Genomic DNA, 25,868 nt, shown 5'->3' with positions numbered 1-25,868 from the left:
TATGCAGACTATATCCATACTGAATTTTACTCTTGCATGTAAAATTCATGAGCAGTAAATATTGTAAAAGTATTGGACCAAAGAAAGCAAGGCAGTTGCAAGCCTTTGAAATTGTGACGCTTTTGATGGGTCAGATAGACTCAATAAATTGAAACAGCAGCTGCGTGAGGGGGGGGCGAATAAAATTTTTTGTCAGGTGGCCCAAGATTCCTGGCAGCGCCCCTGGTTGAAGCAACAACGCATTGCTTCAGTTAGTGATGCAGACTGCCAAACCTTTTCGAAAACAGCCTTGACTCTCTGTTGTACTTTGCCTGTAAATTCACCCGCTCCCATGTGGGCAGACTGCGTGGTGTGAGAGTCTGTCTGCTTTATGATTGGCCAATCAGCAGACACGCTCTGTCTCTGCCACGCCCTACTGCCGCACGGTTAACCAATAGGATACAAACTGGGAGAACAAGCCCCGCCTTTTTCGGAATATCGACCAATTAGCCTTGAGTAGAGGCGGAGTTTGAAGTCCACCTACCTGATCAGGAGTCAGGAATCTGTTACCCCAGCTGAAATTTTTTTTTTTTTTAAAGTTTAAGCTCTGATTTTGGCTGCAGCGTCCATCAGACCGGCTTCTGACCCGAGCTGACGCGATGAGTCCGCTGTTGTATTTAGGAGCTCTGCTGGTTTTCTTCCTGCTCTGGATCAGAGTCAAAGGTCTGGATTACGTGATCGTCCACCAGCGCTGGATATTCGTGTGCTTGTTCTTACTGCCCCTCTCGGTTATATTCGATGTGTATTATTATGTGAGAGCGTGGCTCATTTTTAAAATGTGTTCGGCACCCAAACTGCACGACCAGCGCGTGCGGGACATCCAGCGACAGGTGAGTGAGGGCAACGTCATCATCTCATCATCACCAACATTCCTGCACAACACAGGTGTGCTGGCCTGATGGGGGTTGAACCAAGGGCGACCCAAGACTCATTGGGGACCTGAGTAGAATTTAAGTAGGGGGGCCACTTCTGGCTGAGCTTATCTGAATTATTCTGCGTTTGATTTGGCCAAGCTTGGATTTATTTTGCTTTCTAGTTGTAAGTTGGAAAACTGGTCAAAGTTGCTGTTTATTTTGGTGCTACCTCCGTTAGCAATACATGCCAAGACAAAAATTATAGCAATTTAAAAAATAATTTATTGTTATTTTGTGCAGTCAAACACTAAATTAACACACTCACATATAGTGATGGTAGCACACTATATGTGTTACTGATTTAATGAGATACCAAATTGTGAATAATAATATGGGGTATAATATATACTGTTAATAATTAATTTATACCTGCAGCTTTCACTATATTTTATGTGCTTTGCAGCCATATTGGATTCTAAGCTTGAGTCTGATTGGTGATTTCCTTCTTTCCCGATGAGAATCCGTATTTTAGAGGGAATCCTTGTTTTATTTCCAGCTATAATATTTGACTTGCCAGTGCAACTAAAACCCAGTTAAAGAAGATTCGTTGGGAGTTTAAAATTGTTGTGTTTGGTTTACAAGCAAACAATTGGTAAAATATTGACCTTTAAATTGCTGATCAAGTGTTACATTGTGAATTAAATATTATTATTGAATTAGCGCTGATATGGTTAAGCCAACATTTTATGAAGGGTTTTCTTTGTCTCCTAAATACACCAGTGCAAATTAAATTGCTCTAAAGCCTCCATACCAGCAGGGGGCACTAAGCAGCCACAATTCCTGCACATTTCCCAGCCTTGCTTGACTTGGAACATTTATGTCCTTTAAATTTAAAGCCTAAGTTACAGTATATAAGTAGAATTCCCAATATAGCACACAGTACTGCAAAAGTAACTTGCTGTGTCACACACAGGTACGTGAGTGGAGGAAGAACGGCGGCGGGACCTACATGTGTACAGGTCGACCCGGCTGGCTCACCGTGTCCCTCAGAGTGGGAAAATACAAGAAGACCCACAAGAACATTATGATCAACATGATGGACATCCTGGAGGTGGACACAAAGAGGCAGGTAGGAGAAACCAGGAGACAAGAAGCTGGACATCGCAGGAGATTATTGTTTTTCCCTCCATACACTCGGATTAGTTTAACTCCTGAAGCTCTCTGTAATCAACATTTTGACTCATTAAAACCCTCAGTTATGACTAACTACACACGAGACCCTCCTACTTCTTCTAGTTGTAGTTCTTAGCTGTGTGACATTTTGAGAAAAGTAAGAATTGTGTTTTTCTTTTTCTAAATGAAATCTTAGAAAGTCATCAGACTAAAGAATATGTCTTAAAAAATGAAGAATGTTTTTTTTTTGACAAACAACAACTTCACAAAGTTAGTATTTACTAAAAAGGGTTAAATGGTTATTTATTTTTTTTACTCATGAGTGTCTCATGTACAGGTGGTGCGAGTGGAGCCTCTGGCCAACATGGGTCAAGTGACGGCTCTCCTGAACTCCATCGGCTGGACGCTGCCGGTGCTGCCGGAGCTGGACGATCTCACAGTGGGTGAGGCGAGCGCGTGTCAGATTATTTTTAGGTTAATCCGTCTCAGTGTTGCTTCATTTCTCTCTTTCCGCTTTCCTAAAAATAGAAAGCCCATCCGTCATCGCGCTGTGATTTCCACAGCTTATGCGCGAGATGGAGATCTGCAAACCCTCCATCAATCAGTGCATCCTGTTCAGAGCCACGGCTGCTCCTCTAATTGCGTTAGAAGAGGGGATGGAGAGGGAGGGGGGGGGTTCTGGCTTTGCAGCTCGGAAGATGACACCGGGAGGAAATGGCCGCAGCAGCAGCAGCGTGGAAGCACCCCTGGATAGAGTTTCATAATGGATTTCCTGATGCCATAATCTACGCATCAGCGATCTAATGTTTTCCCATCAGTCCGTGCTACATTCATTTATCCCGCTGTCCACAGACCGACGCGCTCGCAGCAGGCGAATGCTGTTATCTGCTCGTCTGTTTGGCCCCCCTGTTGCTCTCACCCTGGCAGAAATTCAATTACCGTAGAGCATTTTTTTTTTTTCTTTCTTTCTTTTTTTCTTTCTCAGGTGGGCTGGTGATGGGCACAGGCATCGAGTCTTCCTCCCATGTTTATGGGCTTTTTCAACACATATGTGTTGCGTACGAGCTGGTCCTTGCTGACGGCAGCTTGGTGCGCTGCACAGAGGTGAGTACTGCACCGGTTTGAGTCCAAGGGCCTTAAATCCTACAGCAGACCAGAGGGAAAACATTTGGCTTAGATAATGTTTTTGTTATCACATATTTATGAGGTTTGGTCACAAAATCAATATTTGAGGTCAAAATAATAGCTTTTTAATTCTTGTTTGTCTCATATAATCATCAGACGTTTTTTTTTCTCTTTAGAAAGCTGACAGAGCATCCCCATGGCAGTCTGAGAGCAATAATAATAATAATAATAAAAACCAGGGCTGCAATTAACAATTACTTTCAGTATTGATTAATTGATTGATTAATCTGATTTAAAAAATGGACACAATCTGCCGATTTTTTTTTTTCAATTCAAGTCTTTCTTGTACAATATTAGAATTACATTAAAAGATGCAGATAAATAAAGAAACATTTTGTCAGGGTGTGACCAATCTATTCTGATGAGGTTTTATATGATGGACCTTCACATCACACCAGATAAAGCACAAGTTTGATGTAGAATAATATATTTTTTCTCTAATAAAAATCTGAAAAGTGCGGCATGTGTTTGTATTCAATGAAAGCCCATTTTTCTTGGAAACATGTCTCAGGCTGAGTCAGACTGGATGGAAACATCAAATCTTGCCACAGATTCTTGATTAGATTTAAGTCTGTTCTTTGACTAGGCCATTGAAACACATGAATATGTTAAGTTGAGTTTGGTGCCATGTGGAAAGAGTCCCTTACTAACATTTAGTCATGGATAAAGTTTTTTTTTATTATTAGATGACTTCTAAAGGGAATTGACGACACTAGATTTCATTTAAGGGTATCGGAGTGAATACAAATCCATGCTACGCTGTTGATTTGTACAAATCAACAGCGTTGTGATGTGACGACATGTGAAGTGGTGAAAGGAGTGTGCATTCTTTCCCAAGGCAACGTGTTTTGTTTTTTTTTATGCTTTTGCCCAAACAGGAGGAGAACTCCGACCTGTTCCATGCCGTGCCCTGGTCCTGCGGCACACTGGGATTCCTGGTCGCAGCGGAGATTAAAATAGTCCCGGCGAGGTCCTGGGTGAAGCTGCACTATGAGCCCGTCAGAGGCCTGGAGAACATCTGCCGACGCTTCGCCGAGGCGTCGGCCGACAAGCGGAACACGTTCGTCGAGGGCATCCAGTACAGCCTGGACTCGGCCGTCGTCATGACGGGAACCATGACCGACCACGCGGAGCCGGACAAGGTGAGGCGCCGGCGCCGGCCGGTCCGCCGTCACCTCTTTGACCGCGTCTGATGTCGGATCTTCCTCCTGGACAACAGATCAACAGGATCGGCCTGCACTTCAAGCCCTGGTTCTTCAAGCACGTGGAGAGCTACCTGAGAGGAGGCCACAACGGCGTGGAGTTCATCCCTCTGAGGCAGTACTATCACCGACACACACGCAGCATCTTCTGGGAGCTTCAGGTACACTACAAATTCTATATTATTGCATTTTAGGCCAAACAAAAATGTATTTGAATTGAGTTATTTATGTGCATCTTTATATGTATTTCTAAGATTGCATAAAACAGGCTTAAGGTGTTAAGTGAAAAATCTGTATTGTGTGCCACTTCTTATTCCAATTATCTGATTAATCATCTGAGTAACAGATAGAAAAATCAATTACTGAAATAATTGTTAGTTGTCGCTCTTCTGAAGACCTTACAGCCGAAATTTCCACACAGAATCGTCTAACTTTTCTGCCAGAATCTTGTTCTTAATCTTTGTTCAACGTTTTCATCACTTCCCAGGGATTTTCAACAGGATCTGAAAATCCTGGTGAGTCAGCCACCAGTGAGAACGTCGTTCCCTGCTGACTGATCCTCTGGTTTAAATCCAATAAATCCCCCCATTATCAGCTTGTAATCGAAGAAAATAACATTGGTTGTGAAGCTGCTCATTTACTGTTTTCATGCGGTTGGCTAAAGCTGTTTTGTTGGAAAATAAAATAAAAAGTGGACCACATGACGCTTTTCCCACAGGAACAGAGTTCAAACTGCTTCTCTGTTTTCTTAAAGGGAAATTTCATAATTTTTGAGTCGAGGTGAAAAATTGAGAAATTTCTTATCTTTGTGCCACCGAGTTTACGATTTACTATTAATAATTCACCACCTAAACATCCTGAGCTGAGCTCAGTTTTGTTTGAAATGAAGTTTTATATAGATTATTACGATGTCGTTCACCAATTAGCGTATTGATTATGTAATTTCTCAGTACTTGCAACCTGACCTTTCCTGCAAATGTAGCAAATTTCCAAAGCAACCCCATTTCAAATATTAAAAATGTTTTCATCATCAGAAAGTAAAAGGAATCTAAACATTTGAAGGAGCCCATTACCACTCCATTAGTGGACTTTTAAATCACTGTATGGTTGTATTCCTCTTTAATAAATTAACGTCTGCCTTTTAGAAATCCTGTCTGCTGGAAAAAAAAAGAACTCGCATATAGAAATATAGTGCTGTTTTTCCAGGTGTACTTACCTGAGGAAACAGAAGCAGCAAAATGCACCGAGAGGCATCTTACTGGAAAAAGTCTCGGCTGCTGCTGAAAAACTCACATGGAAACCAACGACCTCATCCTTTTAGTTTTCATACTTAGGACATGAGTCTTTATTGTTCCCTGTAAATAGTAGAGGAAGGCATGGCAGTAAAGTTTAACGTGAGGGGAGAGGCATACATTACCAATAACAGTGAGATTTTGTGTCTGTGTGTGTGTGTGCGTGTGTGTGTGTGTGTGTGTGTGTGTGTGTGTGTGTGTGTGTGTGTGTGTGTGTGTGTGTGTGTGTGTGTGTATATTCCTCTGACAGAGGATCTTTTTTACTTAATCTTAAATGTAATATATATTTTTTGTACAGTTTTCATTATTTACTGCTGTGGGCATGTTGTTCTTTCACTAAATGGCCTTGTTGTTTTTTTGTCTGTATTTCGCAACCAAAAATGAATCAATTACTGAATTAATTCACAATTATCTCAATAATTGATTAATCCGATTAATTGTTCCAGCCCAACTCATATACTAGCTACTTGTTTACTTTTAACATAACCAAATATCCAGAATCTATCCCGCTTTTTGCTTTCAAATCTCTTTGTGTCTAATAATAAACAGTTATTATTAGTGGTTAATTTTATCAGCCTATTCTGTAGTGTCATCAGACAGTCCAGCTTATAGAAATCAGACATTTAGGTCGTCACAAAGACATAATGAGACTCCTATTAATCATAAACTGATGAACAGGTCCACCCAGTCACACAGAGTCCCTGTTTCCAGGAGCTTAGACTATTTTAACAACTCGTCTGCTCATTTCCCCCTAGCTTCCTAATGCTCTAATGCTCCACCAGTCACACACACACACCGTGCACACACGCCATTAGCCATTAGTGAGAATAGCCTGACAGTGGTGTTTTCAGTAACAGTAAATGGCCTGATGAATTATGCATAGTTCTGGTTTGACAGATGCCTAAGGTAGAGTCCTCTGAGCATTAGTCTGCTACCTTTTTATGTTTATTTATTTATTTTTTTTAAGGAGCTTGTCTCTGTTTACATTTCACTTGAAATGCAGACAGAAATAGGGCAGTCTGTGATGGAAATCATCCAGGTGTTGAATTTGACGGCCTCAGACAGAAGTTGTTGTTTTTGCGCTGCCCTCTGGTGGAAATTTAGGAAAACTGAAGAAGATTGCGTAGGACAGAAGAACCCATGGACTCCCCACTTCCACTTTCAGAGTATTTTCTTGTGAGAAACATATGAACATAAGTGTGTAAAGAAAAAAAAAAAAGATTTTCACAGTTTCTTTTCATGTAAAACCAACCTTCCTGGCTCTGATTTGACTCAAAAGTTAATATGAACTTGTTTTTTTTGTTTTTTGTTTTTTAATTTTTAAAATCAATTTCCAAACCAGCTCTGTAGCGAGTTTGGAGTCGTTGTAACATCTAAAAGTTGTTCAGCTGAACCACACTGAAATTTATGGGCCGCGCTTAAAAGCCAGATCCCTGCCGGAAACCCAACCCATCGAAATGAACTACGGCCATTTCTGCCAAGAAGGGTGATCGAATATCCGACCAGAATTATCCCAGAAGCTTGTAGGCGTATTGAGGTTGAGGTGCAGCTTGCTGAAGGACAACATTTTCATGAGGTTGTGCGTGTAGTTTCAAGGTGATATGTATATTTATGATTCTGTGTGGATTGGAAGGTAATGCACGATAACAGCCGAAGTCGATTGTCTTGAATTTATTTCACATTATTAGAAGCTAATGATTGTTACCTTCCAGCTTCTGATCGTAGCACCTAAAAGCCAAAATACATCTTTCACAGCTAAACTTTTAGATAAAAAAAATATCCGATAATAACGATAGGCTGTAGTTTTACCACTTTCTGAGGAAAGCTATTGTTGTCTGCGCCTCTTTTGCAGGACATCATCCCATTTGGCAACAACCCCGTGTTCCGCTGGCTCTTTGGATGGATGGTTCCCCCTAAGATCTCTCTGCTGAAACTCACCCAGGGAGAAACCATTAGACGGCTGTACGAGCAGCACCACGTGGTCCAGGACATGCTGGTACCCATGAAGCATCTGCAGGCGGCCATCACTCGCTTTCACCAGGAAATCAATGTGAGACTCAAAATATTGATCGGCGTGTCATGTTGCACTCTGTTCATGATGAACTGCGTCTCGCTTGAATCATGAGAGCAACTTGTGCTTTTTTTTTTTTTTTCTCCCCAGGTTTACCCGCTGTGGCTGTGCCCGTTCCTGCTGCCGCCCGGCAGAGGGATGGTCCACCCCAAGGCCCAGCAGGAGGAGGAGCTGTACGTGGACATCGGAGCGTACGGCGAGCCAAAGGTCAAACATTTCGAAGCCAAGGCGTCGACGCGTCAGCTGGAGAAGTTTGTCAGAGACGTGCATGGGTAAGACCCCTGCCTGAAAGCCAAAACTTGAAACCCATGTGACCAGGGCCGAAACGATTAATCGTGATTATTGATATAATCGTCAACTAATTTAGTAATCATTTAATTGTTAACTGGATTAAATGTTAATGCTGTTTGCTGAAAGGACAACATACTTAAGCATTAAAAAAAAAAAAGTACATTTGCATTGAAGATAAAAAGAAAAACAAAATCTTTCTTATTCAGACCTCCTCAAGTGGTGGTTTTAGCTTAGGGGTCTCCTGTTATGCACCATTTGCTATCCATTCATTAAATGGTTAATGCAAAAATGTATCAATTTCTAATATTGTCTAAAAAATCCTGAAGTAGTTACATGAAAAATCTGCAGTGTGCCAATTTTCCTCATGCGATTAATCGTCTGAATAACCTAAAATAATTGATTGTTCCATAGAACACCTGACATTCTGTTGTTGCATGTTAAATGCTCCTCTGCAGGTTCCAGATGCTATATGCGGATGTGTACATGGATCGAGAGGAGTTTTGGGAGATGTTCGATGGACATCTGTACCACAAACTAAGAGCCGAGCTGGGCTGTAAGGAAGCGTTCCCTGAAGTTTATGATAAAATCTGTAAATCTGCCCGCCACTGAGCCCGAGTTCTGGGCTCTCCGGTCTGAAATCCTACGCCAGCGTTGCACCACGGTGCTGTGCACCACTGAAACCAGCTACTCTTCTTGGAACGGTTCAACCAAAACAAACTTCCTACACATTAGAATACACCTCTAATTGTTGAACTACTATTTTTTACACTTTAGTTCTTATTTTGGTACAGTGACAAACTTCTTGTACAACATGAAAAAAAGGCGTGACTATTTTTGATTAGTTTTGTCTGGACAGATTCTATTTGGATAAATAATTAAATAAATTTCATTACATGGTTTCTATAATGATAATAAAGATTATTATTATTGAATCTTATTTTTATCTTAAAATTTAATGTTCGGCAATATTTCCTTATGTGTTTTAAACTTCTAACAGCTCCTGATAATTTATTGTGGAAATTGTTTTTTTGTAACCAAAAAACATAAATCTTGCTGTTTTAATGTCAGAATCAAACAAATAAAATATATTTTATAATAAAGTTAATTCTCCTCCTTTGGTGACATCATAATCATATTTCCTCTTTTTCTTTTTATGTAAATTTGAATTAGTCTGTTTTATAAAAACTAATGGCAGACTAAGAACAAGTCCATTTGAGAAGCTAAAAAAACTGGTGGTCGATTCATTTCGACTACTGGAAATAAAAGGGACAGTAACCGGATGACACGACAGGGGGCGGTAATGCAACTTGACTGGGTTGAAAACTACTATAAACCCGAGAGAAGAAGAAGAGGTTCCGCCCCCTGAACCGGTGTGACGGCAGTGAGCTCAAGGAGCAAACGAGGCTGTCAGCAAGTAAAGTGAGTGCCGTTTCTGACCGGAGAAATTTCTCCTGACGCCTTTTACAACACAGGTAAACCGAGCTTCACTTTTAATGTTACAACTTAACTATTATTCACGCGTTCTCAGTTGAATTCAGTACGACTTCGCTTGTAATAAATCATGGGTTATTCAACTAGCTGTTTGCTGCTGGTTAGTGGAATTTCTCTTCTTCACTAATTTGCCCCGACGATGAAGAGGTAGACTGAAGACATTTTATTTCTTTACTATCAAAGTATTTACTGCTTTCTATATTAATTCTTTGTAGTATGTTTAAATGCTATTTCCAGTTTCACTACTTGTTTTGAACACGCATATTTTGAGGTGTAAAAAAGAGAAAATGGTCTTCTTGGCTATAGCTTGTAGAATCTCACACACGTTAGGTGAGGTCAAGCCCTGCTAGCCTGTTACCTTGACAACAGGGCGGAAGTTTCAAATGCATTAATGTCAAAATGGACAGAAATATATCTCAAGCTAGACAGACGACATCCTCGATAAATTTCTTTTGACGTATTGAATCTATAGTCTTTTTCTCTCTCTCTCTCGGAAGCTATCGTCCAATCTTTTGAGGGACTTTTATTCAAAAGGTCTTTCTAATGCAGTATCAAGTACCCTCATGACAAAGGGGGTAAGGTTGGAGTTGAGGCAGGAGGCACAGTGTATATCTGCACAGTGTTTTTTTTGTTTTTTTTCTGAAAACAGACCAGAGAGGTGAGAAGTTGTGGAGAACATCATGGCGACTGACCAGGAGCCGACCTACACCATGAAGCTGCTGCAGCTGCTGCTTCTCTCCACCTACTGGGGGATGCAAATTTGGGTCACTTTTATTTCAAGTGGGTACCACACACACACACACAAACACACACACAGGATATTTAAGTGCACAGTAGATAAATGTTAACGGCAAATGATCTAAAGTTCTTTTTATTCAAGCAGACTTATCATAACTTCTTGTGAGCAGTGCATATATGGATAGTTTTACTTATTCATTATATGTCGATTTGTGTAGATGTGACGTTAGCGCACAGTAAGGAAGTGTTCAGGCATGACATCCAGGATGTTAATGGTTTTATCAGTTTTCGATCGGACCAGAACCCCACAGCATTTACAGCGTAGTTTGGACAGTAAATCAGATTCAGCTAGTGTTTGTTTATAAAGTATCAAATCACAAAATAACTAAAACTAGGAGCTAACATTTAGCGGGCACACTTGTAGTGTAAAAACAGTTGTGATCAGCTGAGGTTATAATGTTCTTGATTACTTGTGAGGTGCTGTTTGTTTCTGCAAAAGGGAGCCTGTGAAAACTTTTATCTTGTGACTTTCCACCTTGTGACGCTTTCTCTGTTACTGCTGTGTGATCCGTGAGAAGAAACGTCTCCAGCACCGGAGATGCTCTTGTAGAATAAAAACAAAAACGGTACTGCAGTATTATTGCTGAGATTTCAGGTTGTTTTTAAAAGTAGGCATTTTCAAAAGCAGTCATGGAAGAAGCGCTTGGATGAAAATTCAGATTTTATGGCATTTCTTTGGAAGACACAATTGGGTGTCAGATTGAGTCTTGTGTTTTTGTTGTTTTTTTTTTTTTTAGGATGTATATCAAAAACATTTGGCAAAAATGAATTCCTTCTTCCAGAAAATAATAAATTTTTGGTACAGCTGGTATAAACAGTCTGTTATGCCAACTGTACACCTTAATAACAACAAAAACTGACTGTGTGATAAAAGTAAGAGAATCTGATCCGGCTCCACAAGAACCAGAGGAAGAAAGAAGCTCTGTTCTTGTTATTTGAGCTCATGTAGGACATTTCTGATAACATCTGTAAGGATAATACCTTGGAATAAATAAATGGGCTTTTTCATTATCTTGATATGCCACATTCTGAACATTTAAATAAAGCTGTCATCCTAAATGACTCGTTATAAAGAAAGTAGAAAACGACAAAAGAGTAAGATGTTAAAGTTTCCTTGTACACCATCAACTTAAGTTGTGAAGTATGAGAACAATGTAAGGAATCTCTTGTAGGCCACAAAAGAGCAGCTTCTTAAAAGTACTCTAGAAGTACCATCAGTCATGATAGTGAATAAATTAACACTTGACGATCACCTTCAACGCCACAAATCAGAAACTGTTAATGTTGAGAACTATCTTATTAATGATGTTCTAGTTTAAGTATTAACTATTAAGAGAAAAACTGTGATTTCTCTAGGCTTTGTGATGGACAACAACCTGAACAGACACACGTACGGGTTTATTCAGAGTCGTCTTGTTCCGTTCTACCTCCACCTGGGTTCAGCTTGTGCCTTCTTTAACCTCTCCATCTACGCTGTGTACCATCCCAGAGACATACTGGATGACAGGGAATCGTTTCAGGTATGTTGGGGGTTTATATGCTGTACAAAAATAGTCATTCTACTCTCTTTGTGACGTTAAAACCACAAACTGCAATGGATTTCTTGTCTTCCTCGATGTGACTGCTTGTCTCGCCTTCTTTTTCCTCATAAACCCGATGTTTCGTCTCCAGATCTTCATCTTCTTTGTGTCCGTGACGGTCGCGGCCGTCAACGCTCAGTGGTTTGGCCAAATGACGTCAGAGATAATGGCCGACATGCATCTCATCGAGCAGGCGTGCGGCCTAGGTCAGGATATTGGACTTTCGTCTAACCGCGAGGCTTACGCCAAGCTGTGCGAGTCGGACGTGAAATACAAGCATCTCTGCAGGCGCCTGTGGGTGTACCGGCTGCTGTCCTCTCTGTGCAACCTCTGCTGCATTGGCTGCAACTTTTACAGCCTCTCTTACATGGCAGAGAACCTCTCACATCTGTAAAGCCGACACCCTTCAGCTGGACTCCAATCTATTACTGCGACGCTACCGAAAAAATCAAATAAATCTTTGATATTTGGTAGCGGTGGACGTATTTAAATCCTTACTTTTTTTATTTAATCTGAGGCGAAACGTCAGGTGATCCCGGTTTTCCTTGAATTTTCACAAGTAATGAAAGGAACGGGCATTGGTTGGTGGCAGTCGTCCCTCTTGTCTCGCCTCAGGATTTTTAGAGAGATGAATCAGTGCCTGCAATGCCTCACCTTTCACCTAGATTGGCTGACAGCTGTGGTTGCCTTCAGATTTCTTTTTATTTACCTTTACAGATGTAATACTGTATCGTACTATTAACTGACGTCAATTGAATGCTTTTGCTATTTAAAAAAAAGTGAGGTCGTGTAGGAATAGTTGGGTTAATGTGGATTGCACCGTTTCTTTTTAAATACCCACATACCAGAACCTTCACTGAAGGAAGTGCTTCTGCACAGCTCACTCCTGCTCTCCGTGTTTAGGGTGGAGTTTCTGCAGTTTTGTAGTTTCGCAGGTTTGTCTGGCTTTCTGTCCCACCTTTCACATTTCAGAGTGGAAGGGTGTGCTATCTTTAGCTCTCCTGGCTGGTATGTGGTATGAAAACGACGGGTATGAACACTTAGACAGCTGTACAGCAAGCTCCAGGGTAGACTCGCACTGTCACAGAAGTTACGTTTGTCATGGAGGCAGTTCACTCTGTGAGCTTTAAGGCAGCGGGTTGGTTCTGTCATCTGATTGGTTGGCTGGACCTTCTATGTCTGTTAGCTGCTGCGAATAGCATCAGTTCAGCTGAGCAGCATTCCTACCTGAAGAATTTAGTGATTGCACTGATGCAGAAGTCATTTGGAAGATTTTTTTTTTTTTTTTTACGTTTAGAATCTCAGTTCAGGTTTATTTTGATGAATTATCTGTGGTAACACTATGTAGTATCAAGTTGACATTTTGTTTTCCCTGTGGCCGTAACCTCAGGGATTAGTAATAAAACTGACAGGGTGCTTACAGTAGCACGCATACCAATAAAGATGTGTTTTATGAAGAAAACAAAAAGAGCCAATCACTACAGATGCGCTCATAAATAACGATTTGATAAACGTTACTTTATAATGTCCTCTTGCTAGGTGCTATTGTTCCTGGTTGGTGTGGTGCATTACAGTCACTTACAATCTCACCTAAAGTTTTTAAATGCATAATATTTTTCTAAAGAGTCATCTTTTGTACATACAGGTGAAGGATTTTAGTTTGGTTTATTTAACAGATTATTGTACGTCGCTGTATTTATGTTAAATTATCTGGTAAAGGGGGAAACGGACATCAACAGAAACTAAAATGTCATAGTGGGTGTGATCTGTTATGTTCTCCAACATAACATGCCGTTTGTACCATTTTAATTTGCTTTATATTGTGAAAAGAAGATATTACTCAACTGTTTTTGTTTCAGTTCCTTTTCAAGTATTTTCAAAATTAATATATGGGTAAATTCTCGTCTGTCGCTCTGGTTTGTGCTGCTCTTGGATGCACATGTACTGTATCTGACCTGAGGGAAAGAACCACAACCAGAAACTGTCCTGAGATATTTGGAGCTGAGTAGACTCTGAAGTTTGGACTGGACTGGTGAAGGTGTTTGTTTTTTTTAATGGCAAAAACAATGCAATGCTGTCTGGTAGCTGTTTTAAATCGTATTTTCTTTTGTAAACATGTAAATATATAAAGAAAAAATGTATGTGTCAATATTTATATCTATGTAGGTGAGATGAAGGTTGTAGGGTTAAGGTGATTTGTTTTGTGGGATTTTTAAACACGTTGTCTAAACATGACTTTTTCATTAAATTTTATTTAAAGTTTGTTTCATAATCTGTCATGTTTCATATTTTTCAGGGGTAAGAACAAGTGAAATCAGCTTAATTTATACTGCGTAACGGTAAGCACATTTTGCTGCTGGTTGTGGGTTCATATCTAAACAAATAATCAGTTTGTGTAATTCCCTTAAGCTACAATGTGCAGTAATAGAACCAAAGAAAAAACAGAGCTCACATTTATTTGTTCATTATGAACCTATATGAAGTCAAAGTGACCCACAGTGTAGTTGAAGGTTACTGAGGCCGATTCATAATGGAGGAAACCCAAACCTGAGTGTGATTGGTGAGTTAGCCGCTAGTCCAACCGTTTCATGACTCGGCACTTAAAACAACCGCTAAACAGGCTGAACTCATTTAATACAAATGTGTCCTAATTTGTGCTTGATGACAAACAGTAAAGACTATTTCAAAACAATTTATATCCATTAACAATGAGTTTTATATAAAAAATTTTATTGAAAGAAAAATAAAACAAAAAGGCTAATGGTAATTTTTCAATGTAAAAAATACATTTTTCCCAGCTACAAATTATTTGTTTTTATCAGCATCAATAATTACTCATCTTACAGATAGAAAAGGAGTAACAAAAGGAATAAATATAAAACAAATCCCCTTGTAATACTTTAAAATGCCAGAAACTTGAATTCCTGGATCAGACAATCTCCAAGTTTCACCAGTCAAATATAACAGCAGGTGAGATTTAGTTTGTACTGCTTTGTGAGAGCTACCTCTGTTAAAAGTGCGAGACGACCATGGAAAAAAAATATATAAAAATTTTTAAAAATGCAACACAAACTAAAACCCCACCAGGTTTTGCTTGCCAAATTCTTCAATCGACACAACGGGTTACAGGGTTTAAGAATAAAAAATAAATAACCCTAACGACAGAAAAGTCTAATACTGAAGGAGGAAGATCCAAATAATCTCTTCGTATCGTCTCTCCACATCACTGCCGTACAGTCGGTAACAGATTAACAACAGCATCTGCCAGGAAACTGCAAAACGTTAAAGGCTAAAGACGGGGACAGACAGCGTCAGTGCATGTCGTCGTTCTCAGAGGGTACCAAAGTGTAAACAGCAAAAAACAGAAAAGGCTTTAAAAAAATCCTTTTAAATAACCATGACTCTTATCCCAGTGATGCGTCAGTACGCTCATGCTTACAACAGCTGATGACGATACATAATCCCAAGATTGAACTCTGAAATGTTCAAACCCTGAAATAAAGTTTCCATCTTAAAAAAAAAAAAAGAAAACCTAAAAACATATGAATATAAATATTGTTCCCTTGTTCTCATCATTCCCATGTACAGTATCATTATAAGATATGTGAAAACATTATCTAAAAAAAATCCTGCAACAAAATCCCTCTGGGGGGGATTCGGTAGCCATAGCAGCAGCGTGACGGTGCGGCTCCTTTTCCGTTAAAGACGCGCAGCAGAAACGGAGAACCACTCCCGGCGTTTTCAATCAATCTGCTGCTAGGGCTCCCCATAAATAAAAGTCGTACTAAAAATACAGTTTTCTCGCTAACCGGCGTTAAAAGAATCAAATCCAGTGTCTGTGTCACACGACAACCTTCCCCTTGATCTCGTTCTTGGTGCCGTCGCTCGGTTTGTTGGACTGCTCCTCGGTGAGGGTGATGTACGAGTACACCAAGCTGCCCGCAATGCTGCAAACGACACACACAGCTAAATGAGTTAGCACGCAACAAGTCTCCAAAGGTTTCTAAGTGATGAAAGGCCTTTCTTTATGTTCACCAAATCATGTACAATATTTATTAGGAGTAACAAACGTACTCATGTTTTTGTCTCTGAAAACACAACAACCGAGCACATTCAATGGCAAAGAGCCTTTTCATACCTTATATTCAAACCTATGAAGTTAGTCCAAGAGAAAATGTAGTCTCCGCTAAACACCATCCCAATGTAGGTCACCAGGACATTCTGCAACATCAATAAAGCAATGCGATTGGTGTCTGGTTGCATTCGTCTGCAGCTTTACTGAAACGGCGCGGCTCACCTTAATGCACCCCACGATGGTGGTGGTCAACGCAGAGTTGTACTGTGTGCATAGTACAGTGGAATACATGAGAATAAACCTAAAAACGGGGGTTGGGAAGGAGAAACGTTTACAAGTTGACGTTTAAGTGATTTAATGTCAAGCATGAGTGGCATCCAGATTTCATCACCGATTAAAAACCACATTCACTCAGCGAGATTCCAGATGCGGCTACACGAACATGAATGTGTTCAAAGATCTTACCCCATGACGCAAGAGAGGACGAACTGGGAGAGGAAAAACGCATCAGACCAGCCGTCAAACTCTGCTGCCTGCAGTCGGAAGCAAAGCGCCGGAATCAGCATGAAATAAAGAGCACGAATTCATAAACAGGGGGAAGGTGCCTCGCAATTAGGAATCGCTGAGTCACTGATTTTGGGTGTGGCAACGTCAGGGTTCAGCGGATGGAAACAGATCGGCGTTCAGTGGAAGCACTGAAAAGGTTTTTAAATTTCCTGGCACCGCTCCCCTCTTTAAGAGCCAGCGCTGATATCCCATCTGCTGAAGAAACACCGTTGACTGTATCTCTACTGTAGTGATTCGGCCCAGACTTGCTGCTGGAACGGCTAGAACAACTCGGCTAGGTGAATAATGGCGTCTTTGTGCTTCTCGGGCTGCTGAGGCCAAGCTGGGCGGACCGCAAGGCCCCTGCCAAGACTTACCAAAAAAAAATAAAAAAACAACACACACAAGGAACAGCTCATATTTATGGCATTCAGTTTAAGAAATTGAACTGATGGACACAATGGAAGTGGTACGCTTATCTAAAAGAGAATGTGGAATCGCCAGGGATAAATCCAGAGTTTTATTTTAATTAAAAGGACCAAAACACAAGAAGAAGAAGAGTCAAATCACTCACCTTTTGCATGTCTCCTGTCACTTCAGCCAACAGCAGAGTGGGCACGATCATAAATAATGCATTATAGTATAATAATCCATATTTCCCTAACTCCTGTGACAAAAAAAAAAAAAACAGGAGAAAGGGGGAGTTATTTACTACATTTCCAGACAGAGTACTGATGTCATGCGTTGCCAAGACGCTGAACCGCTTCTACGCATTCGTCCAGCTCCGTCTCCCATCTCTAACTCCCTGGTTTTATCAGTGCTGCTCCGCACAAGCAGATGGTATACTCTAGACATCGCGGGCTAAATCTGGATCCTGCTGTAATGTGAGAGTTGAGCAATCTGCTCTTGTGACATAAAAAGTTGAAATAAAACAAGCTAAAACTCGTTCCTGCTCTAACAAAGCATTATTGATTCAACTTTTTCCCCCATTGCATGCAAGAAAAGGGATACAAGTGCAGTCTGAAGGTAGTTTCTGAGGGTAAAAAAAAACACATTTCAATGTTGAAGAATTTACTTTAAGAGTAAAATAACTTGACTTAAGAAACAACTGCGACCCATGAAACCCTAAAGGAGGGGTTTGATTCTCCAGAGTTAACAGGAGCTCAATCGCATCAGGAATCCATCCCAACAATGGCCACCATTCATCAAGATGGTCCCACCACATACCTTTGCATCTAATTTTTGCTTCACGTAGGCTCCATTGGCTGCGGTCAGGACGTCGTTCATCAGGATGAAGACGTAGCCTTGCAGGTCAAAGGACAAGTCGGCACTTTAAACATAAAAGAGGAGAAAAAAAGCATATAAATCAAACAGTCTTTTTTTTTTTTGCCATGTTGTATTTCAGCTTGGTGTCTTTTACTGTAGATGGGCGGCGGTGCTCCTAAAGGTCACAACAACTCTTTTGTGAGCATATATCAAGATAACGGCGCGCTTTGTAGTGAAGGTAATCCCGGTGCGGGTAAAAGCCAGGACACCTGGAAACAGTAGAAGCTCACCTTGCGGCTATGAACGCCCCAAGGATCATTGTAAACACTGTCAGCTGGACGGGCCTGGAGAACTTCTTCCTGCCATGGGGGTCAAACACAACGAAACTCAATCCGACCGCTTTGAGGAGCAAAATAACTGGCATTACATTTTGTGTCACATTCAACATCTGAAGGAGAAATAAAGTGGTTTATCTTGTCATGGCTAGTCTTACTTCAGCAGAAATCCCTCAGCCAGCATCGTGAAAAGGATGGAGAATCTCCTGAGGACTGTAAACATCGGCAAACTGGTGGCAGAGGACACAAAGTGGAGGAGAATGAGCCACCGAGTCACGTTATTCTGTGAGATCAGTGCATAGATGAGTGCTTACTTGAGCCTTTTGGTACCGAAAAGACCAGTGATTTGATTTCCCACATACAGGAGAGGTAGAGGAAATGTCTGGAAAGGCAAGAATTTAACATTAAGTTTACAAATGCATGAAAACAAGACAAAGAAAAGAAATGAAGAACATTAAATTGTGCATCTTTTATGAACTTGAGTATTTGTGAATCTTACCTTGTGAGGTATGCTCTCATCCAAATCTGGGAAGGTGATCACCCTCGCAGCCTTGCCCACCCACAGCACAACCACTGTGGCCAACATCTGCACCAAAGACACGCCAGAGGAAATCAGTTCAGCTCTATCTGCCTGCGTTAGTCACCAATGACCCGCTTACAAAGAGCCATGAGAAACCCCAACTTACTTGTCCTATTCCCACACATATTGATGAGGGAAACCTGGAGGGACAGATTAAAAAGCACCTCAATGTTAGCCAACGTGTACAAAACAAGAAACGACTTAGAAATACAACAAGGCAAAGGAAGTAAAGTCTCTGTCTGCGGCAGTGAAGAACCTCGCTAGCGGACAGCGGAGCTAACGGGCTCGGCTGGCTGCCTCCGCTGCCCCAGCCACCGCAACTTCCCAGCCGCTACACTACAGCTAGCTCGGCAGCCTCCCCCCGCCCCCATAGCCGCGCTGGCGCTGGGGAAACAGTTACCTGTAGTTAGTGAGGACGCTTTTGTTCACCACCACGATGAGGAACGAGCTGAGACCGTAAAACCCGGCGGCAAACAGCTTCACGAACAGCGTGGAAGGTTTATCCGCCATCACCGGCAACTTCTCATTCCTCTGTGAGCCTCTGCGCTCCCCCTGTTGCCATCATCACTTCAGGAGCTCGCCCTCTCCCTCGCAGATACGCGCAGCGCGTGCGCGTGCGCACCACGCCAAAACGTTAGCTGACGTTTTACAACTTCCGCTGTGAGTAGCGGGAGCTGTTTCCACACATTTACTGCTACCGCTACCCCGCAGTTCTGACCTGAAATGTGGACATTCAGCAGTGAACATTAAAGTTTTTGTTAGAGCAGAGGGAAATGTTTTCACCAGTGAACATATGCAGTGGTATAACTAACAATTTGTGTATTGATCAAGAAATTTGTGTTTGGGTGATTAGCAGGGGTGAAAGTAGTTTTAAATTCTTGGGAGTACTATGACAAAAAAATGAATGAATAAATAAAACTATATAAATAAATAAAAATAAAAATAAAAAATAAATATATATATATATATATATATATATATATAAAAAAAAAAAAAAAATTCCCCTCTCACCCTCCGTGGGTGGTCTCTTTCATCCTCTGAGCTCGGGTCCTCTACCAGAGGCCTGGGAGCTTGAGGGTTCTGCGCAGTATCTTGGCTGTGCCTAGAACTGCACATTTCTGGACTGAGATGTCTGATGTTGTTCCTGGGATCTGTTTGAGCCACTGCTCCAGTTTGGGGGTGACTGCCCCGAGGGCCCCGATGACCACAGGCACCACTGTGGTCTTCACCTTCCAGGCCTTCTCCAGTTCCTCTCTGAGGCCCTGGTATTTCTCCAGTTTCTCATGCTCCTTTTTCCTGATGTTGTGGTCACTTGGTATTGCTACATCCACCACAACGGCTTTCCTCTGTTCTTTATCCACCACCACAATGTCCGGTTGGTTCGCCATTACCATCTTGTCTGTCTGGATCTGGAAGTCCCACAGGATCTTAGCTCGGTCATTCTCCACCACCTTTGGGGGTGTCCCCCATTTTGACCTCGGGGCTTCCAGTCCATATTCTGCACAGATGTTCCTGTACACTATGCCCGCCACTTGGTTATGTCGTTCCATGTACGCTTTCCCTGCCAGCATCTTGCACCCTGCTGTTATGTGCTGGACTGTCTCAGAGGCCTCCTTGCACAACCTACACCTTGGGTCTTGTCTGGTGTGGTAGATCTGAGCTTCTATTGCTCTGGTGTTTAGGGCCTGTTCCTGGGCGGCCAGGATGAGGGCCTCCGTGCTGTCCTTGAGTCCAGCTTTCTCCAGCCATTGGTAGGATTTCCTGATATCAGCCACTTCAGTTATTTGTCGGTGGTACATCCCATGCAGGGGCTTGTCTTCCCATGATGGTTCCTCCAGCACCTCGTCCTCTGTTCCCCATTGCCTGAGACATTCGCTGAGCACATCGTCCGTTGAGGCTTTGTCCTTGATGTATTTATGGATCTTGGATGTTTCATCCTGGACAGTGGCTCTCACACTCACTAGTCCTCTGCCTCCTTCCTTACGGCTCGTGTACAGTCTCAGGGTGCTGGATTTGGGGTGGAACCCTCCATGCATGGTTAGTAGCTTCCGAGTCTTAACATCCGTGGCCTTCATCTCTTCCATTGGCCAGCTAATTATTCCGGCAGGGTATCTGATTACTGGTAAGGCATAGCTGTTTATTGCACGGATCTTGTTCTTGCCATTGAGCTGGCTTTTCAGGACTTGCCTTATTCGTTGGAGGTATTTGGCTGTGGCTCCTTTCCTTGTGACCTCATCGAGGTTGCCATTTGCTTGTGGTATTCCCAGGTACTTGTAGCTGTGCTCTATGTCTGCTATCGTTCCCTCTGGGAGTGAGACCCCTTCTGTGCGGACGACCTTCCCTCTCTTTGTAACCATCCGGCCACACTTCTCTAGTCCGAATGACATCCCAATGTCAGTGCTGTAGATCCTGGTGGTGTGGATCAGTGAGTCGATGTCTCGCTCGCTCTTGGCGTACAGCTTGATGTCATCCATGTAGAGGAGGTGACTGATTGTGGCCCCATTCTTAAGTCGGTATCCGTAGCCAGTCTTGTTGATGATTTGGCTGAGGGGGTTCAGGCCTATGCAGAACAGCAGTGGGGACAGAGCATCTCCTTGGTATATGCCACATTTGATGGACACTTGTGCAAGTGGTTTGCAGTTGGCTTCAAGGGTGGTTTTCCACAGCCCCATCGAGTTTGCAATGAAGGCTCTTAGAGTCCTATTGATGTTGTACATCTCTAAGCATTCAATGATCCAGGTGTGTGGCATTGAGTCATAGGCTTTCTTGTAATCAATCCAAGCGGTGCACAGGTTGGTGTGTCGGGTTTTGCAGTCTCGGGCGACTGTGTGGTCTACAAGGAGTTGGTGTTTGGCTCCTCTACTATTTATGCCGATGCCCTTCTGTGCCGTGCTCATGTATTTATCCATGTGTCCGCTTATCTTAGCCGCTATGATGCCTGACATGAGCTTCCATGTTGTAGAGAGACAGGTTATTGGCCGATAGTTGGATGGGACTGAACCCTTTGAGGGATCCTTCTGGATCAGGATTGTGCGCCCTTCAGTTAACCATTCAGGGTGAGTCCCATTCTGTAGCAGCTGGTTCAGTTGAGCTGCCAGTCGCTCATGGAGGGCAGTGAGTTTCTTTAGCCAGTAGGCATGGATCATGTCAGGCCCTGGTGCTGTCCAGTTTTTCATACCCGAGACTCTTTCTTGGACATCTGCCACAGTGATGGTTACCGGGGCTTGTTCAGGGAGGTTGCTGTGGTCCTCTCGTAGAGAGGTTAGCCACTGTGCCTTGCTGTTGTGGGACGCCTCCCTTTCCCATATGCCTTTCCAGTATTGTTCAGTCTCCAGCCTTGGTGGGTCTGCTCTGTTGTTAGTACCCTGCCATTGAGAGTACACTTTAGCTGGTTGGGTGGAGAAGAGCCGGTTGATCCTCCTGGCTTCATTCTCTCTTGTGTATCTCTTTAGGCGGCTGGCCAAGGCTTGGAGCCTTTGTTTGGCAGTTTCGAGTGCTTCAGGTATGGGCATCTGGCTGTACTTCTTGGGTACTGATCTTTTCATTGCACCCCTTAGGAGCTCTGACAGCTGGCTCACTTCCCTCCTTGTTATCTTGATCTTAGCCTCTAACCGTCTTTTCCATGATGGATATTGGGTCTCATGGTTGCTCTTATAGCCGAGCATTTCAAGGATCACTGATGCTGAGTTGTATATCAGCTCATTGGTTTCTGTTATGGTGTTGGTAGGGATTGTTCTCAATGCTGCATTCACATCTTCAATGAGACTTTCTGATGGTACTTCACTCAGCCTTTGTAATTGGCGTCGGGGTTGCCTGGTGTTCATTCGGGCCACGATTCTCTCTCTCAGGTCAGTTGCTGTCTCGTTCAGCTTGGATAGTTCGTTCATTACTGGGGCTGCATACCCAGTCTCGGGGTGGGGAGTAGTTAACTCCCCCCTGACCTTACCTTTGGGCTCCTCCCTTATGCCGTACCATTTGTGTTGTATATATATATATATATATATATATATATATATATATATATATATATATTTTTTTTTTTTTTTTTTTTTTTTTTTTTTTTTTTAAGCTGTGGGTGAAGTGACAGCCAAAGCTTTGGTTTCTCTGGTCCCATTGCTTTCCTTACAGAAGAGTCCTCTGAAGGGCATTTTCACAGGTCCTTTGAAATACAAAGTTCCCCGGATGGGGAACTTTATATTTCAGATGACAACAGAGTTGCTCGTTTGTCCAAAAAAACCACCTCTAAATGCAAAGATTTCCGTTGCTGTCGAGGTTTCCTGTTCTCCTGAAGTTAATTCAGTAGCTAGCGTTGGCTCGGATCTGCCAGATGTAGGGAGGACATCTGCAGGACAAGGACAAGCGGAAGAGAATTTCTTCAAGTTCTCTGATGAGCTCCACAACAGCTGGGTAAACGCTGGATTCCAGAGCATCTTAAACCTGAGCGTCACCTAGCGGTGTCTCGCTCAGGAAAGGGTTTTTCTGGAGGCATCCATCCCCTGCTGTGGGAGTCTCATCCTCTCAGCTGTCAGTCAGCCCGGCAAGCATTTTTGTCAGAAAGACCTTTCCCCAGTTCTGATGGAGCTGAGCGAGAGGAAGCTGCCATCAGGTGTGGGAAAGGACTATGACATAAAAAGTTTGCTGGAGTCTGTGCTGGTCTGGCTGGATTCGTTTGGTGGTGACACAAATAGAGAGTTGTATGACAACGACTCCTGCTCTAACTGTGGAGCCACTTCCCTCAGGCTCCTGAACAACGGCGCCATGATTGCCCTTCCAGCAATATTATTCCCAACCAGTATATCTATACTGCTGGAGTACTGGTTGGATTTGGCATGCAAACGCCGTTGTTCAGGCTGCGGGTCACCCTGGCAGAAAAAACACTGCCTGACCGATAACAAGGTCCTGGTGTTTTTTCTGCACAGGTTGACCAGGAAGCACCAAACAAAAGCCACTCAGACCATCGAGGTCCCTGCAGAATCTGGGACGGAGACGTACCACCTGTCCTCCATCATCTGTGGGGATCCAAAGCTGTCAGACTTCTACTGTTATTTAATGAAGGGAGAACAAACCCTGAAGGCAGACAACGAGCATGTCTTCACTGCAGTCAGTGACTACAGTGAAGACATGTCCAACAACAGTTTGATTTACATTTATGAGAAGAAATGATCAGACACCAGAGTTACAGTTTCTCCAGCCCCTCCTCTGTAAGATGGTAAATGGCCCTTTGGAGAGGAGCTAAAAATATTAAATTCAGAAGAAGACAATAATCCTAGAAGACCTACTTAGTAACCATTTTGAGGCTGGAGAAATCTGATTGGTACCAATCATGTGTCTGATTTAAATTTATGGGACAAAAGGGTAAAAAGATTTGACAGGTTTCCTGTTTGCAGGTTTCTCTCCGGGCACTCCGGCTTCCTGCCACAGTCTGAAATCTCCACTGAAATGATCCAGTAGAGGTGGACCCGTGGAGGCGGTCCGGCTCCCCCCAGCAGGAGCACCTCCTGCTGGGGGAAGCACTGGGGTTAACACCAGGAAGCTGAGCCTCGGACAGAGCACAGGGAGGCGAGGAGCAGCGGCAGACTCTGGAGACAGCGGAGGAGCAGCAGCGGGAGGCAGCAGAGGGAGACGATGTCTCTCTCTCTCTCTCTCTCTCTCTCTCTGGGTCACTTCAGGCTGCAGTGTGAACACACCCATTGTCATTTAAGTACACCCGTTGCCATGGCAACCGCCTGCGTGCATCTAGTTGACCAGAGATTACGTTAAAATCATAACATTCAGTCCGTTATGATATTAGGTTTTCAGGCTTGATGTTTTGCGATCATTAATAAGCTTCTTGTGAACACAGCCGTGGTTGATTAATTTTAAACTCCTGCTCTGCTAGTTATTTTTGGTAATTGAACCGAAACGCACAGAATTGCGCAACACCTTGTTGAAATTATAATGATTATAATTGTTGGTGGTGTTCATTTGAACACGTTTTGTTGATTTCTTTCTTCTTCTTTTTTTTCTTTTTTTTTTGTTCTTTAATAAAGTTACGAACGTTTTAAGCCAATCAGAGGAGGACGTCCTGGTCTCAGCGTCCTGGCGGCTTTCAGTTTGTCACCTAATGCCGAGATCGGCTCAAAACTTTCTGCGATCGACATATTGCATCGCTGCTCTAACAAAGCAGGAACAGTTCAGAAACAATATGAAATGGTGGGGGTGGCGGGGAGTTATTTATTAACTGATTAAGTCGCGTTTGAGATTGTTCTTGAAAAACTAATCACTCACGGCTGCACAATGAACCCATTGATGTTTTATAGCAGACAGCCGCTCCCCTCTCTTGCAGGTACTGCGTCCCCCGCTAAATCTTTTAGGGGTACGCAGTACCCTACCGTACCCGCCCACTTTCACCCCTGGTGATTAGTTCTTTGTTGTAACAATGCTTCTTGGTAATAGACATGGAAAACCTATTTCCCTTTAAATAGTTGTACATTTGTGAACAAGACACACTGTTGAGATATGGATTTATTGAACTGGCTGATGAAAGATAAATTGAATATTTATCATTTAACTGGTACCTACACAGAAGAACTGTACATGACCACAACAGCCATGGATGATATGGTCAGACACTGCTGTGGGATTCTTCTACTGGTGTTTTTCTCATGTTAGCCAAAGACATTGTGGAAACATTTGGTCTTTTTTTTATTATTATTTTTTAGAATGAATAAAACAATTAACTATAACATATATATTTCTGAGCCCCTCAAATTTCATATTCCTGATGACTTTATGTCATAAAATACATTTGAAATATTTACAGTCACCCACTTCACAAAAACCATTAGAGGACCTTACATTTTAGCAAAGCAAACCTGAGGGAAAAACAATAGACCTCCACCCAACTTTCTTACTTTGGTGACTGTACGATTTAGACATACAAACAAGACAGTACTCCAGAGGAAAAGGAATGATAAGGATGAAGTGACTGGAAATGATTAATGAATGGAAAGTTTTACAGTTGGGCAGAGATCTGGTATGACCTATGAGATTAGAAACAATGGTAGTAGCAAAAAAAAAAAAAACACTGAAGGCAGAGCTGCAAATACTA

General features: G+C 42.3%; 3 protein-coding genes across 3 annotated transcripts; 2 read left to right on the top strand and 1 right to left on the bottom strand.

Moving 5' to 3' along the window:
• The first annotated feature begins 239 nt into the window (after positions 1-239).
• dhcr24 (24-dehydrocholesterol reductase) lies at positions 240-9,207 on the top strand. Its single transcript, XM_014971653.2, has 9 exons — positions 240-869; positions 1,867-2,022; positions 2,404-2,509; positions 3,052-3,170; positions 4,130-4,393; positions 4,471-4,614; positions 7,598-7,795; positions 7,907-8,088; positions 8,563-9,207. The coding sequence occupies exons 1-9, from the start codon at positions 639-641 to the stop codon at positions 8,714-8,716; spliced, it is 1,554 nt and encodes a 517-aa protein (XP_014827139.2). The 5' UTR covers positions 240-638; the 3' UTR covers positions 8,717-9,207.
• Positions 9,208-9,440: 233 nt separating this feature from the next.
• LOC106906397 (transmembrane protein 205) lies at positions 9,441-14,248 on the top strand. Its single transcript, XM_014971656.2, has 4 exons — positions 9,441-9,579; positions 10,248-10,378; positions 11,753-11,916; positions 12,068-14,248. Exons 2-4 carry the CDS (start codon positions 10,279-10,281, stop codon positions 12,368-12,370), a joined length of 567 nt encoding a protein of 188 aa, XP_014827142.1. The 5' UTR covers positions 9,441-9,579; positions 10,248-10,278; the 3' UTR covers positions 12,371-14,248.
• Positions 14,249-14,685: 437 nt separating this feature from the next.
• On the bottom strand, positions 14,686-19,353 carry LOC106906395 (nucleotide sugar transporter SLC35D2-like). Its single transcript, XM_014971654.2, has 12 exons — positions 19,179-19,353; positions 18,885-18,918; positions 18,698-18,784; positions 18,513-18,580; positions 18,357-18,428; positions 18,154-18,222; positions 17,825-17,927; positions 17,172-17,264; positions 16,517-16,584; positions 16,274-16,352; positions 16,115-16,197; positions 14,686-15,923 (listed from the first exon to the last, which is right to left on the bottom strand). The coding sequence occupies exons 1-12, from the start codon at positions 19,286-19,288 to the stop codon at positions 15,818-15,820; spliced, it is 972 nt and encodes a 323-aa protein (XP_014827140.1). The 5' UTR covers positions 19,289-19,353; the 3' UTR covers positions 14,686-15,817.
• Between the last annotated feature and the right edge of the window lie 6,515 nt (positions 19,354-25,868).

The sequence above is a fragment of the Poecilia mexicana genome, unplaced genomic scaffold (assembly GCF_051168715.1).
Source record: "Poecilia mexicana isolate PSO_F unplaced genomic scaffold, ASM5116871v1 scaffold_4, whole genome shotgun sequence".
Lineage (NCBI taxonomy): Eukaryota > Metazoa > Chordata > Actinopteri > Cyprinodontiformes > Poeciliidae > Poecilia > Poecilia mexicana.
This window is presented reverse-complemented; position numbering and strand designations above follow the sequence as displayed.

Bases quoted from the DNA above. Each gene is read 5' to 3' on its own strand.
- dhcr24 (XM_014971653.2), top strand. From the start codon at position 639: ATGAGTCCGCTGTTGTATTTAGGAGCTCTGCTGGTTTTCTTCCTGCTC. The intron at 2,510-3,051 runs GTGAGGCGAGCG...TTTCTTTCTCAG, and splicing joins GCTGGACGATCTCACAGTGG to GTGGGCTGGTGATGGGCACA. The intron at 8,089-8,562 runs GTAAGACCCCTG...GCTCCTCTGCAG, and splicing joins TTTGTCAGAGACGTGCATGG to GTTCCAGATGCTATATGCGG.
- LOC106906397 (XM_014971656.2), top strand. From the start codon at position 10,279: ATGGCGACTGACCAGGAGCCGACCTACACCATGAAGCTGCTGCAGCTG. The intron at 10,379-11,752 runs GTGGGTACCACA...TGATTTCTCTAG, and splicing joins TTGGGTCACTTTTATTTCAA to GCTTTGTGATGGACAACAAC. The intron at 11,917-12,067 runs GTATGTTGGGGG...TTTCGTCTCCAG, and splicing joins ATGACAGGGAATCGTTTCAG to ATCTTCATCTTCTTTGTGTC.
- LOC106906395 (XM_014971654.2), bottom strand. From the start codon at position 19,288: ATGGCGGATAAACCTTCCACGCTGTTCGTGAAGCTGTTTGCCGCCGGG. The intron at 18,429-18,512 runs GTAAGCACTCAT...CTCTGCCACCAG, and splicing joins TTCGGTACCAAAAGGCTCAA to TTTGCCGATGTTTACAGTCC. The intron at 16,353-16,516 runs GTAAGATCTTTG...CCCCGTTTTTAG, and splicing joins GTCCTCTCTTGCGTCATGGG to GTTTATTCTCATGTATTCCA.